This window comes from Aulostomus chinensis, chromosome 10 (genome assembly GCF_037954235.1).
Source record: "Aulostomus chinensis isolate RoL2024-O1b breed Wild chromosome 10, RoL_Achi_v1.0, whole genome shotgun sequence".
NCBI classification, from domain to species: Eukaryota; Metazoa; Chordata; class Actinopteri; order Syngnathiformes; family Aulostomidae; genus Aulostomus; species Aulostomus chinensis.
The window spans coordinates 20,533,502-20,549,139 of NC_141329.1; the positions used below are offsets into that span (position 1 = coordinate 20,533,502).

The following is a 15,638-nucleotide window of genomic DNA, read 5'->3' on the forward strand; positions in this document are numbered from 1 at the left end:
TTAATGAACTCATTTTAATGAGTGGAGATTAGTTTGACTTCAAAAAGGCAAGACAACAAAATGAAAAAATTGGCATGATGAAGAGATATAAATCTTTGAAAATGTAGGGATTCATCCTTACTTTATCTAAGCCTAAAGGGTCACGGAGCAAGGGTCAGTTTGTTACGGGTGAGAGGGGAGGTGGGGTACACCCTCTACACATTGTTCGTCTATCACGGGACAAGAATTCATACAGTCTTTCTATTTCTCTTAGACTCCACGGAGTGCATGAGTTGTCCGGAAGATTTTTGGTCTGGCTCCAAACGTGACCACTGTGTCCCAAAGAAAATAGAGTTTCTCTCCTACCATGAACCACTGGGTATCTGTTTGACAACTGCCTCGTTGCTGGGCATGTTTGTCTGTACATTTGTTCTTGGGATCTTCATCTACCATCGCAGTACACCTATAGTACGCGCCAACAATTCAGAACTCAGTTTCCTGCTCTTGGTCAGATTCATATTATTGTATATTGACAGACATTTAAATTTGTGGGAAAAAATTGGGGATTTTTTGATAAATTTAAAAAATATGAAACATTATCAACCAAAAATTTCGCAACCCTCCCTTAGGGGTCATGGACCACCTCCTGAAGACCCTTTGGTTGAAACACAAGAAATTTGAATAAGCATCAAAAAACCACCACAGCACTGTTAAAGGTCTAGTCCACCCCCACGTCTGCAGGGTGCGAAACTGCACTTGAGAGGAAGAGAGATGTTCATTCTTATTTTCTTGCATAAAAGTGTCATAGAAGTGTGGGATATGGTTTTTCTTGTCCTGTTCACTTTTACATCTGGTGGACTCTATGAACTGAAAGACCATTGATTTATTCATTTATATTCCAGAAGACAATCAGCCATGAGCTCATTATCCAGGGCAGTCTGTGCTTTTACTACTGTATCACCAATCACCAGAAACGGGAGAGAAGAGCAGTTTCCAGTATGAGAAAGACACCTGTTGTCTCTTTTAGGTAATGAGGTGGGAAATTAGATGGAAGTAAGCCATCCAACAATAAAGTATATTGATATCATTTCATACTTGATTAAATGAAGTAATTCAAATGGAAAATTGTGATTTATTTTTAGATTTTCTTTGAGACATTCAATCATCTCCCTTCCATTTTATTGTTTTGATGTACATTATTAGTATTGTGATCTTGTATTCAATCATTGTACTCATTTACTGAATTATTGTTCTATTATTTGACTTCTTGTACTCATTCATTAGTTGCAGTCCTCATAAATATGTCTTGGCGAGAACTGAGGTAAAGTGGCAGCATGTACTGTCAAACTGCAAAGGGAGCTACGGGGGAAGCTTGCATTTCACAGCTTAGACTGCTGCACTTCCTATTGTGAGGCCCACATAGACTCATTAGCTCTATCAGAAATATTGGCCCACTAACAATAATCCACATGTGGCCCACTTTACCTCATTGGCGAGTCAGATTAGCTTTGACTTGATCCTTCCTTTCATGGACCTCCTGGGAATTTCCCCTTTTCAGCAAAGTGGAGTCAAAAAGCAGCAATTTTGTGCTTCTTGGTAATCTGCTCACAGCTTAACACCAAACTGACTGATATGTGTAACACATCTGTCTGACCTCTATTCTACCACTGATGAAAGTTAAACAACTACTGGATAATTGTGACAGGCAGCTTCAAAATATAAATTGAAAAAAAAAACTAAACTCAGGGATTTATTTAAGTTCAGTTAGATTCACTGTAAGCGTTCTGGCGTAACACCTCCAATTAGGGACAGGCAAAGGCGAGGGTGATGGGATGTACGGTCCACTGTTTAAGTCCCAGTTCATCACCTGTCCTGTTAGCTGCAGTTCTCGTGTGATAAGGAAAGACTAAAATGAGAGTGGAGAGATACCGGGTGGAAGGCACAGGCCAAAAATTCAAGTTAGATTCACCCTAAAAGTCTAAGTTCAACACCACCCAGTAGGAGGAAGGAAAGGCTAGGATGAGGGAGTGGTCTGTCCACTCTAAAAGTTCTGGTTCGTTACCAATCCTGCTGGCTCCAGGTCCAGTGGGGCAGGGAAAGAATGGGGTGAGGTGGTATCTCCTGTGGGGAGGTACTGGGGTGGACAATGGCCCGCCAAAAAGGTGAATAGACGGCTAAACCTGAGAATAGGAAAGCAGACCTGAATTTAACTATCAAGGTTTTCCTGAATAAAAAGTGTCAACTGGTAAAGACATGCAGCTTTATGGCACAGAGACAATGGTGTTAAAATTGTAGATCCCCAAAAGTCAGGTCCCCTGAGGAAACACCACTTTAAATCATACACCAACATCAGCCCAAGAAAGAACCTTTTCAAAATGCCATTTCACAGCATTTGAGCAAACATTTTACTGTTTTGGAAATGAATAGTGGAAATAGTAAGTTCAAATATACATTCTCCGTGATTACTGCAAGTGACAAATAATTTTTCGTACTACTTTTGAGATTTTCAGATTACCAAGTGTCAATCATGGAGTTACCGACTTCCTGTGACCCCCGGTATCTTGCACTAGGATTTAAGCCACCTTCATGAGCATAAGCCATGTGGAATTCTACATTTCAGCTGGTGTTCAATAGAATTCACTCAGCCAGAAACATATATGATAACATACTGGAAACAAGCACTCCATGCATATCTCAAATCACAAAGATCTCAAATGGTACATTCGTTTTTTTATATGCAACGGAGCATAATTTATGTCAAGTTCCTTGATTAAAGGATGTAGCAACCACAATTCAAACAACTGCAGCAGAGAATTTGGGATGCAGGAAGACCATTCTCATGAAGCGTTTCAGGAAACTGCTACCACCTAATGGACATTTTGGTACATTGTTTGTCGGGGCATCCATACACCAGATTTACTTCACATCTTTAGGATGAATTTGATCTGTTTATGTCTGTCTGTCATCAGCTTATCTGATACATACAGTATGTGTCAATGCGCAACGCTTTTAACTGTAGTCATCTGGGTTTTGAGGGAAATTATGAGATATTCTTTTATGCAAATTTCAGAAGTCTCTATCATCCTTGACCTCAAATGGCTGGCTATAGGGGGAGTGAAATACATCTGAGGCCCTGCCCCAACCTCTCCTCCTGCCCTGATGGGTTGTGTGGAGGATTAAAAACTGGAGGAAAATACAAGGGGATGACATATTATTTCAGCTAAATCACTGGGCTTAGAGAGGGAAAACATGAGGAAAGTCATGTGGTCATCTTTGGATACAAACTTGCTTTCTCTTATGTATTTGATGGTGTCTTGCTACCTTCCTACTGCTGTGTCTTCCCTTTCTTCTTCCACTTCCTGCAGATTACAGGGACAGTTTCATCTTAATGGGGTGCACAAGGCTGGAGATGTGGTTCTGGGTGGTCTGTTTGGACTCCACTTATTTTCTTCCGTTCCAGATCTTTCTTTTACCTCAGAGCCAGAACAGCCTACCTGCTATGGGTGAGTGTTGGGAAACAGAAAAAAGCAGAAAAAGTTGAATATTCTCAGTTCAAAGATAGAAAATAATAAATATATAACTATGCTTTTGTATCATTTGTATTGGTACTTTTTGACTATTTTCCCCCTTTTTTCTCAAATGCAAAGATAATTAGTGTTATCTGTCATCATTGGTTATGAAATCTACTACATGAAGAATATTTGTTGTTTTGTGCTAGTTTTGATGTCCTTGGATTCAAACGTGTTCAAGCCATGGCTTTTGCCATCAGTGAAATCAACAGAAACTCCAACCTGCTCCCTAATGTGACTTTGGGATACACTCTGTATGATAACTGCGTGACACTAGGAATTGGATTCCGTGCAGCATTGTCATTAGCCAGTGGTCAAGAAGAACAATTTACATTAGAGAAGACATGTGAAGGGGCTCCTCCAGTCCTCGGGATTGTGGGAGATTCATCCTCTACCCGATCTATTGCAATCTCCTCTGTATTAGGTTTGTACAGAGTGCCGATGGTAAGTTTGCCGTACAGTTTACCTGATTGTATTTAGATACTGTTCGTGTTCTGACTCATGCACAAGTGTTATTTCAGTTGTAAAGGGATTGAATGGATTTTGGAATTTACAGACATTTTCTTTCACAGGTGAGTTATTTTGCCACATGTGCCTGCTTGAGTAACAGGGACAAGTTTCCATCCTTCTTTAGGACGATCCCTAGTGATGCTTTCCAGGTGAACATGCCTCTGCAACATCAACATGCCTGTGTTGTTGTCATTCCTGTTGTTATGATTGAACATATCAGACTTTTTCATTTATGTCAGCACACATGCATTCTGATAAAAGCTATGAGCAGAAAGAAACAATGTTCCACTGTGCAACCTTTTTTCTCTGCAGTAATATTCCAACCAGTACTGTAAACACTTCACACTCTTTTCGTTCAGGTACGTGCTTTGATTCAGATTCTAAATCGGTTCCGGTGGACCTGGGTAGGTCTCCTGGTCAGTGATGATGATTATGGGCTTCATGCTGCCCGGACCCTCCAGTCTGACCTGGCTAAGTCTGGTGCAGCTTGTCTGGCCTATCTAGAGGTTTTGCCCTGGGGTGAAGACCCAGACGAACTAAGCAGGATTGTGGGAATAATGAAGGAATCTACAGCGCGAGTGGTCATTGCATTTGCACAGGAGACTCATGTGCTTCATCTCCTGAATGAAGTAAGTGATAATATTTTGTCATCTTGCATGTTTCAAGTCAAGTCAACATCTTTTCCTAACTACAAAAATTAGTTAAAATTATAAATTTAACAAGACACATTTCTTAAATCTGCTGATATGGTGAAAAGTTTCTGGTCCAAATAATATGTAATACACGATTGTAAATTTGTATTAAGGAGTAGGCATTTTAATCTCGAAATTTCTGGTATTGCAGTATGAACATATCTGTATCATGTCCTGTTCAGGTGATGAGGCAGAATGTGACAGGCCTTCAGTGGCTCGCCAGTGAAGCCTGGACAACAGCTGCTGTACTCCAGACCCCACGCTTCATGCCGTACCTGGGAGGCACACTAGGAATTGCCATCCGTCGAGGAGAAATACCAGGCCTCAAGGAGTTTCTGTTGAGGATACGTCCTGACAAACACCATAACATCAGCTATGGAAATAACATGGTATGAATGCAACTATGCAGTATTAAGTGGTAGCCTCATAATATATTGTCTGTATTTGTCATCCTTAATTTTGACTATTTCAGGTCAATCAATTCTGGGAACACACTTTTCAGTGTCGGTTTGCACCTCCTCCAGCAGGTTGGCTGGAGGCTGGAGGAGCACTCTGCACTGGAGATGAACAACTGGAGAACGTGGAGACTGAGTTTCTGGATGTTTCTAACCTCAGATCTGAGTACAATGTTTACAAGGCTGTTTATGCTCTGGCACACGCCCTTGATGACATGCTGCAGTGTGTGCCAGGGAGAGGGCCTTTCAGCGGGAGCAGCTGTGCTACACTGCAAAGACTGGAGCCGTGGCAGGTGTGTTATCAACTTACACCTCCTATTGATATGACTGTATCATGTCCTATTCATTACAATACAGCCTTTAGATATAAAAACATATCTTTGAAACCTCTGAAACTGTAATCTTTGCAGATACCTCATTGTGTTTTAACTGCAACAGGATGACAGTGATTGTGCTTGAGTGCAACAAAAAGAGAAGAGAATATTAAATATCATGATGAAATTCAAAAATTGTAAACATTTTAGTTGAGGTCCGAAGTCCAATTGTTCAACAACATATGCGAAAAATTAGGTCAACTCTTTCCAATCAGAATGTCATATAATTGATAAATTGACTTATCATTCATATAAAAAAAAAACCCACATAAAACCAAAATGTTTTGCACTGAACATGTACTAACCAGATTCAATCAATGATATAATGATCTCCAACAGTAAATCAATCACCAATGTGTGCCGCCATGCATTTACAGTCAGTCTACAAGCTCAGACACACTAGCAAGCTTGCTTAAATATTAGGTTGGTGTTGGGCATTCCTCACCTAAAAAACATGATTTACCCAAAATGTCACTGTAACAGGCCCACGGGCTAAAATTTATTTCGAGGAAGGTGGGTGTGAGATGACTCCAGATTATACTCAAAATATATGAGTCAATGTTTCCACAACTAAATGTCTGCAACATTTGTCTTCCTCCCTTGCTGTCATATCACTGGTCATGTCCATGCAGTCCATTTTCAGCGTTCCGACCAAATTCCTCCGAAAAATATTTCCTACCTCTCTGTCCTGTTTTACCCAGAAATACACGACAATACCTCAGTAGTTACATGATCTCTAAATGCTTCTACAGTCCGACTTAACCCTTAATATGCAGTTTCACGAAAAGTTCATATGACCTCTGTCTTTTACTCTAATTTCCACAGCTTGTGTATTACTTGCAAAAGATTAACTTCACCACACCATTTGGTGATCAAGTGTCATTTGATGAAAATGGTGATGTTTTACCCATCTATGATGTCATGAACTGGCTGTGGCTCCCTGATGGAAGAGCTAAAGTCCAGAATGTTGGTGAGGTTAAAGAGACAGTGTTCAAAGGCGGAGAGCTAACACTGAATGAAAACAAAATCTTCTGGAACTTTAAATCCAGCCAGGTGATTCTGTTTTTTTAAGACATATAATAGTCCCCAATGATAACAGCAAAATCAAAATGTAAACTGGTGTACAATACAAGGTTTTTTTTGTTCCTCCACACAGCCTCCCCAGTCAGTGTGCAGTGAGAGTTGTCCCCCTGGTACTCGAATGGCCAGAAAGAAGGGGGAACCTGAGTGCTGTTTTGACTGTATCCCTTGTTCTGATGGAAAAATCAGCAACAAGACAGGTGGGTATCACCTTTCAAACAGTACAGGTTGGGTATTTACTATAAACAGGAGTCTCACTGTGTTGCATCTGGCTTGGTTGGGCATCTGTACAGACACTTTTGGTAGTGTCTGCAGGTTGGAAGCCGGATGAGGTCATGAATGGGGCAAGAACAGCATAAACCTCCAACAAGCTACCTCTTCCCTGTGAAACTCCTCACAGTCAGATTTTTTAAAAAACAGATGCAGCCAACAAAGCAGGGGGGCACAAGGAGGACAGTCAGGTTTGATGAACTGCCAATGTTTGATTTGAGAGGAAAAAGAAAGTGGTGAAGATGAAGGAATTAACTGATATTAAGATGAACACCTTCTGTCCTTTCTTAGACTCCATGGAGTGCACCAGCTGTCCAGAGGATTTCTGGTCCAATCCTCAGCATGACAACTGTGTTCCTAAGAAAACAGAGTTCCTCTCCTACCATGAACCTCTGGGTATCTGCCTGACAACATCATCGTTGCTGGGCACACTTATCTGTGCTGTCGTTCTGGGAATCTTCATCTATCATCGCAGTACACCTATAGTACGTGCTAACAATTCAGAACTGAGTTTCCTGCTCTTGGTTTCACTTAAACTGTGCTTCCTGTGCTCATTGTTGTTCATTGGCCGTCCCAGACTATGGACGTGCCAGCTGAGACATGCAGCATTTGGGATCAGCTTTGTGCTTTGTGTCTCATGTATTCTGGTAAAAACTATGGTGGTTCTGGCCGTGTTCAAGGCCTCCAAACCAGGAGGAGGAGCCAGTCTGAAGTGGTTTGGTGCTATGCAGCAGAGAGGGACTGTCTTGGGTCTCACTTCTATTCAGCCAGCAGTCTGTACTGCTTGGCTTGTATCAGCCTCACCAAGTCCTCATAAAAACACTCAATACCACAATGACAAGATAGTTTATGAGTGTGTGGTCGGGTCCACAGTTGGTTTTGCTGTGTTACTGGGTTATATTGGCTTACTGGCCATCCTCAGCTTCCTGCTGGCATTTCTAGCCAGAAACCTTCCAGACAACTTCAATGAGGCCAAATTTATCACCTTCAGTATGCTGATCTTCTGTGCTGTGTGGGTGGCCTTTGTCCCAGCTTATGTCAACTCTCCAGGGAAATATGCAGATGCAGTGGAAGTGTTTGCCATCCTGGCCTCCAGTTTTGGTCTTTTGGTGGCACTGTTTGGACCCAAATGTTACATCATCCTGCTGAGGCCAGAGAGAAACACAAAGAAAGCAATCATGGGTCGAGGCATTTGCAAGTGAAATATAGACCTTTATTTAAAACTAATTGTATTTGATTCAGTCTTCATTCTATATTCGACAACGGTTGCACCAGAAGAATCAAGACACATTAAAGAAACTGTATAAAAAAGTTTGGAAGAATCATTGTTGTTGTTTTATTTGATAATTTATTCCTCCTTTCCCTGGGTTAAGAAGGATTTAAAGCATAGTATGAACAATTTGTCATTATTCAATCAAATTCATAATGTATGTTTTGTACGTACAATACATGTATATGTTACTGGAACTGAGTGACACCATATAAACAGTTTATACCAAATGAGACAGGGCAACTTCATGTCGGTTCACTTGTCTCTCTCAACAGAAAGAGAGAGAAGATTCATTAAACAAATGCAATACACACCTTCTTGTTTTACATGGTCAGTACTTCCACCTTGACATCATCACTATCTGTTTTATGTGACAAAAACACAACTTCAAAAAAATAGTTTCACCTTGTCTTTTCACATATTTCAACATTCACCATATATACTATTCTAAACTGTGTTGTTCCAGTTACCCCAACTAAAATAACATTTTCACCTTCAGTCTCGTAACTAGGTTATAAGTTTTACTGATTCACTAAATCAAAACGAAGTAACCACTGTGACACTTATGGGTTGTCTCATAACCTTAAAATAAAATAAAATATAGATTCCACCGCTAACAAGTGACTCTTAATAGCTTTCTCTTTTCACGTACCCTTTTAACTTTTACCCTTTTAACGAGCATGAGCTGACAGATTTGAACTAGTTTTAAACCCTTATACAGTATATGAAATGACAGTTTTTAATTCTAGTTTTTAAAACAGCAAGGCTTTTACCTAATTATTTTTTTTATCACATTTTGAATAATTTTAAACAATCTGACACATTTTAACAATATTAAGAAGTCTACAAAAACTCAGACTGACGTGACTTTGGATATAAACAAAGTGGCGCTCTCACTCATGATACACCTGCTAAACATGCTACGATGTTGGCATCACTTATATGTTCATGTATTATTACAACACCGTCTTTCCTGAGTATTCCGAAATTTAGCAACATGTTAAAATAGTGTCCTATAGTTTACAGTCTCACCCACCTGAAAACAGAAGAAATTAAAGCTGCAAGCAGCGTTGTTAGGGCCTGAGCCCCCGCGCGGCCTACGGCCGCGTCCTTGACACCGGCCCGAATCCAACGGTGTAATCGGCAAATCCCTAGGCCTTGTAGTTTAGGAGATACGAGCCTCAGTTCGCTGCACAGTGTGAGAGCAGAGCTGAGACCCGGCCCTTTAAGAGCCCCTCCCTTCTCTGCTCGCTCTCTGCCATCTCTGTCAGAGCTGAGAGCAGAGCTGAGAGCAGAGCTGCCAGCTGGCCCTTTAAGAGCCCCTCCCCCGCTGCACTGTGTCTGATCTGTGCTGGAGTGGAGAGAGTGGAGGATTCAGAGAAATGTAGTGTGTAAAAGGTGAATAAGTCGGCATACGTTGGTCAAAAGTCACACAAAATACCATATTTTTGTAGGGATTTTTGTCAGGAATACAGTGGTGTGTTTTTAAAAGCTGTGGAATGTATGGTGTAGATGTGAGAAGCATTTGTTTGAGAGTATGTACCCTGAGAGGACACGCTCTCCCCATAGACTTCCATTGTAAGGCGAAAAGTGTCTCCCCCACTTTGACGGCTCATAAAATCCAAACCGAGCGCGTAGTATATTAACCTTGAACAACTTTTAATCAGCACAGTTGGGAGAGTAATGTGTGAAAGTTTGGAAGCCCTGGCATTTACGGTATAGGAGGAGATAGATTTTGTTCGGGGCGCAAAATTGTCCAAAATTAGACATTCGTGTCCAAATTGTGGACATCCTGTTACAGTTAGGTCAGGGGTGTGAGTGTATGATTTATCCGTCTTGATGAGACGAGTTCAATGGTGTTTGTCCCATGTCTGTAGGACATTCCTACAGTCTGTGGCGTGGTTTTTTGTGTATGTAGGTGGCGCTATTGAGTAGAGCGCCTCTTTTTTTTTTAATTATCGAATTTTTCGCCGCACCCGATGTGCTTACCAAATTTGGTGAGTTTTCATGCATGTTTAGGGGGTCAAATTTACTTTTGAAGTGGCGAGTGTGACTTCGAAACATAATAGGGTCTTCGCCAGGGACTGGCTCAGGCCCTAATAAATGAGACAAGGCCGCTACACATCTGTTCACTTATATTGCAGTACGAAAGAGGGTGCCTGGAACGTGACCCCTACTGTCGTAAAGACGGCCCTGAAGTTAAGTAAAGTGCTTGACTGCCCCCTGCTGACGACAAACACATAAATTACGCTTGCTGCGGAAACTACAAGATTATGGTGGAAAGAGACTGGTGACACATGGAAATAAGATGAAAACATAAAATGTTAAATTCACAAAACAAATGTGATAACACTTAGTGGGCATCACATATACAGCACAAGCTGTATAAGTCGAAGAATAATCTCTTACACTTGGAGGGCTGCTGAGACCAAACCCTCTGTGTCCACACCGAAAAGTGTGACTGAAGTCAGTCCAGAGATGAAGAATCCACATCTTTTCCCCGTGGGCAATGTGAATAATGTGGTGTGAATACATTTTGAATGACACTGTGTGAAAGACTCTATTTGATGATTTTCCAAATATCCTGCAAGTATCAGTTCTATTTCGTCCTTACTGTCTGCCAGAGGAGGTGTGGTAAGCACTGAATGTCTTCATCTAATGCATGCTTAGGTCAAGTGTTTATACCTACAGAGTCACCTGTGACCCCTGATGACCCTGGTTAACCTATATCTTCCAGTGATATCAGAGGATCTGTTCCTTTTCAGCTTGGTAGGTAGACTGCAAGTGATTGAGCTGACGCAGACCATAGAATTTACCCCGTCTGTGGGCTCTTCTGCTTTCTTTATGACAGCCAGGCTCTCCATGCGGTCTAGTTCTGCCTTCAGTCTGTCATGTAGAGCAAGTGGGACTCTTCTGGGTGCATGGATTACAGGTACAAGCGGGGCACTTTGCACATTTGCCTCTTCATTTATGGCAAAAACTCATTTAACTAAGCCCAAATCCACACAAGCTTTATCCCCCAATAATGTCTCATGTCCGTTAGGCAGGACAGTGAACATCAAATGATGAAGGCGGTTCTTGTGCTTAATTGTCAGCTGTCAGTGCGCTCTGCCCATTATACGCCTTCAAAGCAACTGTTTTGGTCGATAGCTTGGGTTTCACTTTGAGATTTTGTGCATCACTCCAGCTTATTATGTTTGCCTTAGCCCCCGTGTCAAGCTTAAAAGGAACTATGGTGTTATTCGCCAGCAGAGGAGCAATCCAAACTTCGCCCTCTAGATCCACTGCATGCACATCTGCTCCACCTTCAGCCTGCCTTACATCACATTGCACTGTACCAATAAACAGCTCCTCTTCCTTGTTAACAGCATGCACTGTCTTTTTATCCTCCGACTTTCCATCCCAAAGGCACATCCTTGCAAATTGGTTCTCCCACCCCATTTTGCACAAGTTTTACCGTATGCAGGACACTGTCGAGCTGCGTGTCTGTTACTGCATCGTCTGCAGTCATAGGGCATCATTTTCCGTGGCTCTGCACGTCCTCCCGTGTCCTTTTTATTTACAACATCCACCGACATGTTCTCCAGTCCCAGTGTACTTGAGCTGGCTGTCACTGTACTCGGACCAGTTGCTGCGGTGTTACTCTGTCTGAAAGTTTTTGCACGCATGGCCGAAAGTTCACTGGCGTGGCAAAGCTTCACGGCGCCGTCTAAAGTGTGATTACTGTCGCTCAGCATTTTTTCTCTCACCCGCTTGTCACATACACCAAACACGACCTGATCTCATATTATGGAGTCCTTAAGTACACCAAAGTTGCATGTTTGAGCCTTAGTCTTCAGGTCAGATAAGAAAGCACAGAAGGACTCTCCTTGCTTTTGCATATGAGAGCGGAAAACGTATCTCTCATAAACTTCATTTTTTCAGGGTCATCAAAGTGTCTCAGCACCGTGTCCAGATCATCTGCCTTCTCCTCCTCCAGAAACGTGAATGTATTGAACACCTCAATAGTTTGCAGGCCAGCCACTGTTAGCAGCAAAGCTACATTGCGTTCACCTGAATTAGACGCAGCCCCGATTGCCGTGAGGTAGAGAAGAAAACGTTGCTTGAATGCCCGCCAGTATTCGTCCACATTTCCATCCAGCTGCAGATGACCAGGCGGTTTTATCCCCTCCATCATTTCAGTATGTCCTTATCATGAGTCCTTTCACTCCTGGTACCATGTATTGGTGTTGGTTTTAAAGTAGAGTCTCACAGGTTAGTATCAGGTTGAGTTTGTTTTACTTCTCCTGTGCTCTCTATTCGCTATTCTTTACAACGGCCGTAAATCATATCTCCCCCTCACATTACAACAGTTACGTCATCAGTACAGTAACCACTGCATCACCATGCCACCTGCTCCCAGCATAAGTATGTGATATTGGCCTTAGTTTCCGAAAAACATCCACTGATGCGCTATCTTGGACACATCATCAGTGTTGTTTCCTGGAGTCACTGGGTGTTTCTGGTCTCACAACAAACACCCTCATCCTGATGACCCAAACAATGCTGATCAGACCTCGGCCTGTGTCCATGTTTCAGTCTACTGCCCCCACTGCCCTTCCCTATTCAACCAGAGCCATCTGGATGCTTCTCTGCAGCCTCTGTGCCACTGTTCAGGGCTCTCTTTCGGATGGCACCTATTATGCCCAATGTGCCATAGGCCTTGTTTAGGGAGTGACTGGCAAATCCCCAACTGCCCACTTCTACTGGCATGCATCTGGTCCTCCAACCGTTCCTCCGACAATCCTCCACTAGCTCCTGGTATTTCTCCCTCTTTCCCTCTTGAGCCTCCTCCATCCTATCCTCCAGGGAACTGTTAGCTCCAGCAAGACCATCTGCTTTGTAGCCTCAGAGACTAAGGAGATGTCCAGTCTAAATTTGGACAGGGTGATATGTGGTGGAATTTTTAGTTTCCTCTCCAGGTCTACTATCATCGCCCAGTCTCGGGCCATGGAGAGCAAACCAGCAGAGCAGTTCTTTGTGTTCTCATTCTTCGTTATCCACTCCAAAACCACATAATGGCAATGTGACCTGAGCCTCTCAGTTGAGCAGGTAAAGTGGTGCAATACATACAGTTTGGAGATTTTTCAAGATGGTGTCTGGATTGTTGGGGAAACTTGACTTAAATGCAGATACCTCACACAGTCAATGCAACCTAATCTGCACATCTTTGTGTAATAGCACATCAGCAGGTTGTAAGTCCCCAATGATAACAGCAAAATCAAAATGTAAACTGATGTACAATACAGGTTTATGGGACACAGCAAAACCAACTTTTCAGCAAATGGTGAAGTGAGAGAAAATGTCCAGAGACAACCTGTGCACAGTGAAAAACTAACAGACACTATCAGTTATTGATAGAGCAGGAATTAAACATCTTCTCAGTGTGTGGAGCTCAGGTCATGAGATTCCCAGCCATCACTCCCTCACAAACCTTGTGCCACCTAATCTGTGTGACTTTGTGAAAAAAAACATCAGCAGCCTGTTCCAGTCCATTTCAGTCACCAGCTTCACTGATATTCGGACTAGCGTGTCTAAGCTACTTCACAGTGCTTGTTGAGGATTCTACCCTGCAGAGAGTCCTCCTACATTTAATTTCCTGGTTTTGCAAACTGGCTAAGTCATGCAGGTGCATTTGATTTGTTTTAAACATGGGGTGTCCCAATTTCTGTTCAAGTAGTGCTCTGGGATAATGCACAAAATATGATCAAAACCATGAGTGATGCTGGACTCTATAGCCTGCCGTGTGTCAGGGGGGCAGGCCATGAGTCTCAGACCTCCCGAGACCCCTTGCGTTTTGCTCCATGATTTGTAGTATCTTTATGAGCGTAAGCTATGTAGAATTCTACATTTCAACTGCTGTGCAATTGAACCTGCTCAGTCATCAACAATGACAATGTCCCCAGCCATAAATTTGGTGTGGTAACTGTGCCCTTTTAATGATCATACAGAGTTCCACATTGTGCTGATCACTGGTCTTGTTTCATGTGTGTAAGCACAGAAAGAAACTCCATGCATATCTCGTATCACAAAGATCTGATACGGCACATTGATTTTTATTGCAACAGAACATATTACCTATGCCAAGTTCCTTTATAAAGGGAGGAATACACCCTGAATCAAATAACCGCAGCAGAACATTCGGGATGCAGGAAGATCATTCTGATGAGGCGTTTCAGTAAGCTACTACCCTCTAGTGGACATTGTGACAAACTATTTGAATGAAAAGTAGTGTGATACACCGAATTTCTCACACATCGTTAAAATGAATTTGACCTGCTTGTGTCTCTGGAGACATTTGTCATCGGCTTATCTGATATGTTGACCTGATACAAAGGTCATGTGTGATTTGGGGGAAATGATGTATGAGGTTTTTATTCAACATTCAGACATCTCTATCATCTGCAGATTCAAACACTTGAACAGTTGGATATGGTGGGAGTCAACAATATCTTAGGCCCTGCCCAAACAACTTTTCCTGCCCTGGGTGGTGTGCAGGTTTAAACTTGACTGCAAGTCAATAAAAGAGGGATAGCATAGCCATTAAACTAAATCATTGGGCTCAGAAAAGGAGAGCAGGAAGAAAAGTCATGTGGACATCTTTGGATACAAACTTGTCTTCACTTATGCATTTCATGTTCTCTCTGTGCTTTTCTTTTGCTGTGTCTTCTCCATCTTCTTCCTCCTCCTGCAGATTACAGGGACAGTTTCATCTTAATGGGATGCATGAGGCTGGAGATGTGGTTCTGGGTGGTCTGTTTGGGATCCACTTCTTTTCTGACTTTCCAGATCTTCATTTTACCTCAGGGCCACAAAAGCCCACCTGCTATGGGTGAGTCTAATTGGGAACCGCAAAATAAAATGTTAAATGTTCTACGTTATGAGATATGACACGAAAATAGTGAGGATATAATTTTCTTTTTCTCCCAGTTTCATTGCAACCTGTTGACTTTTTTTTTTTTTCAAATCCAAGAATAATTAAAGGTATCTATTTAAACAGTTTTTTCTTCTTTTTGTGTTAGTTTTGATGTCCTGGGATTCAGGCATGCTCAAGCCATGGCCTTTGCTACCAATGAAATCAACAGAAACTCCAACCTGCTCCCTAATGTGACTTTGGGATACACTCTGTATGATAACTGTGCGAAACTAGAAATTGGATTCCGTGCAGCATTGTCATTAGCCAGTGGTCAAGAAGAACAATTTACATTAGAGAAGACATGTGAAGGGGCTCCTCCAGTCCTCGGGATTGTGGGAGATGCTTCTTCTACACGAACAATTGCAATCTCCTCTGTATTAGGTTTGTACAGAGTGCCTGTGGTAAGTTATCCACCTCAATATATTTACAGTTTGTGGATGTTCTTATGCATTTAAATCTTTTATTTCAACTATAAACATAAAAT

At 42.0% G+C, this 15,638-nt stretch overlaps 1 protein-coding gene and 1 long non-coding RNA gene across 2 annotated transcripts in view; one reads left to right on the forward strand and one right to left on the reverse strand.

Annotated features, from left to right (window-relative positions):
* LOC147254821 (uncharacterized) overlaps positions 1-8,069 on the reverse strand; it is a 27,132-nt gene extending 19,063 nt beyond the window's left edge. The window contains exons 1-3 of the long non-coding RNA XR_015118192.1: positions 7,915-8,069; positions 3,301-3,476; positions 2,042-2,159 (exon numbers count right to left, since the gene is read on the reverse strand). This is a non-coding gene — a long non-coding RNA (uncharacterized LOC147254821). The remainder of the gene's footprint in view (positions 1-2,041; positions 2,160-3,300; positions 3,477-7,914) is intronic.
* Positions 2,008-8,167, forward strand: LOC147254823 (extracellular calcium-sensing receptor-like). The gene is made up of 9 exons (XM_086216359.1): positions 2,008-3,482; positions 3,698-3,992; positions 4,121-4,207; positions 4,418-4,687; positions 4,933-5,139; positions 5,223-5,498; positions 6,405-6,632; positions 6,736-6,859; positions 7,221-8,167. The coding sequence occupies exons 1-9, from the start codon at positions 3,229-3,231 to the stop codon at positions 8,129-8,131; spliced, it is 2,652 nt and encodes an 883-aa protein (XP_086072485.1). The 5' UTR covers positions 2,008-3,228; the 3' UTR covers positions 8,132-8,167.
* Positions 8,168-15,638: the final 7,471 nt, after the last annotated feature.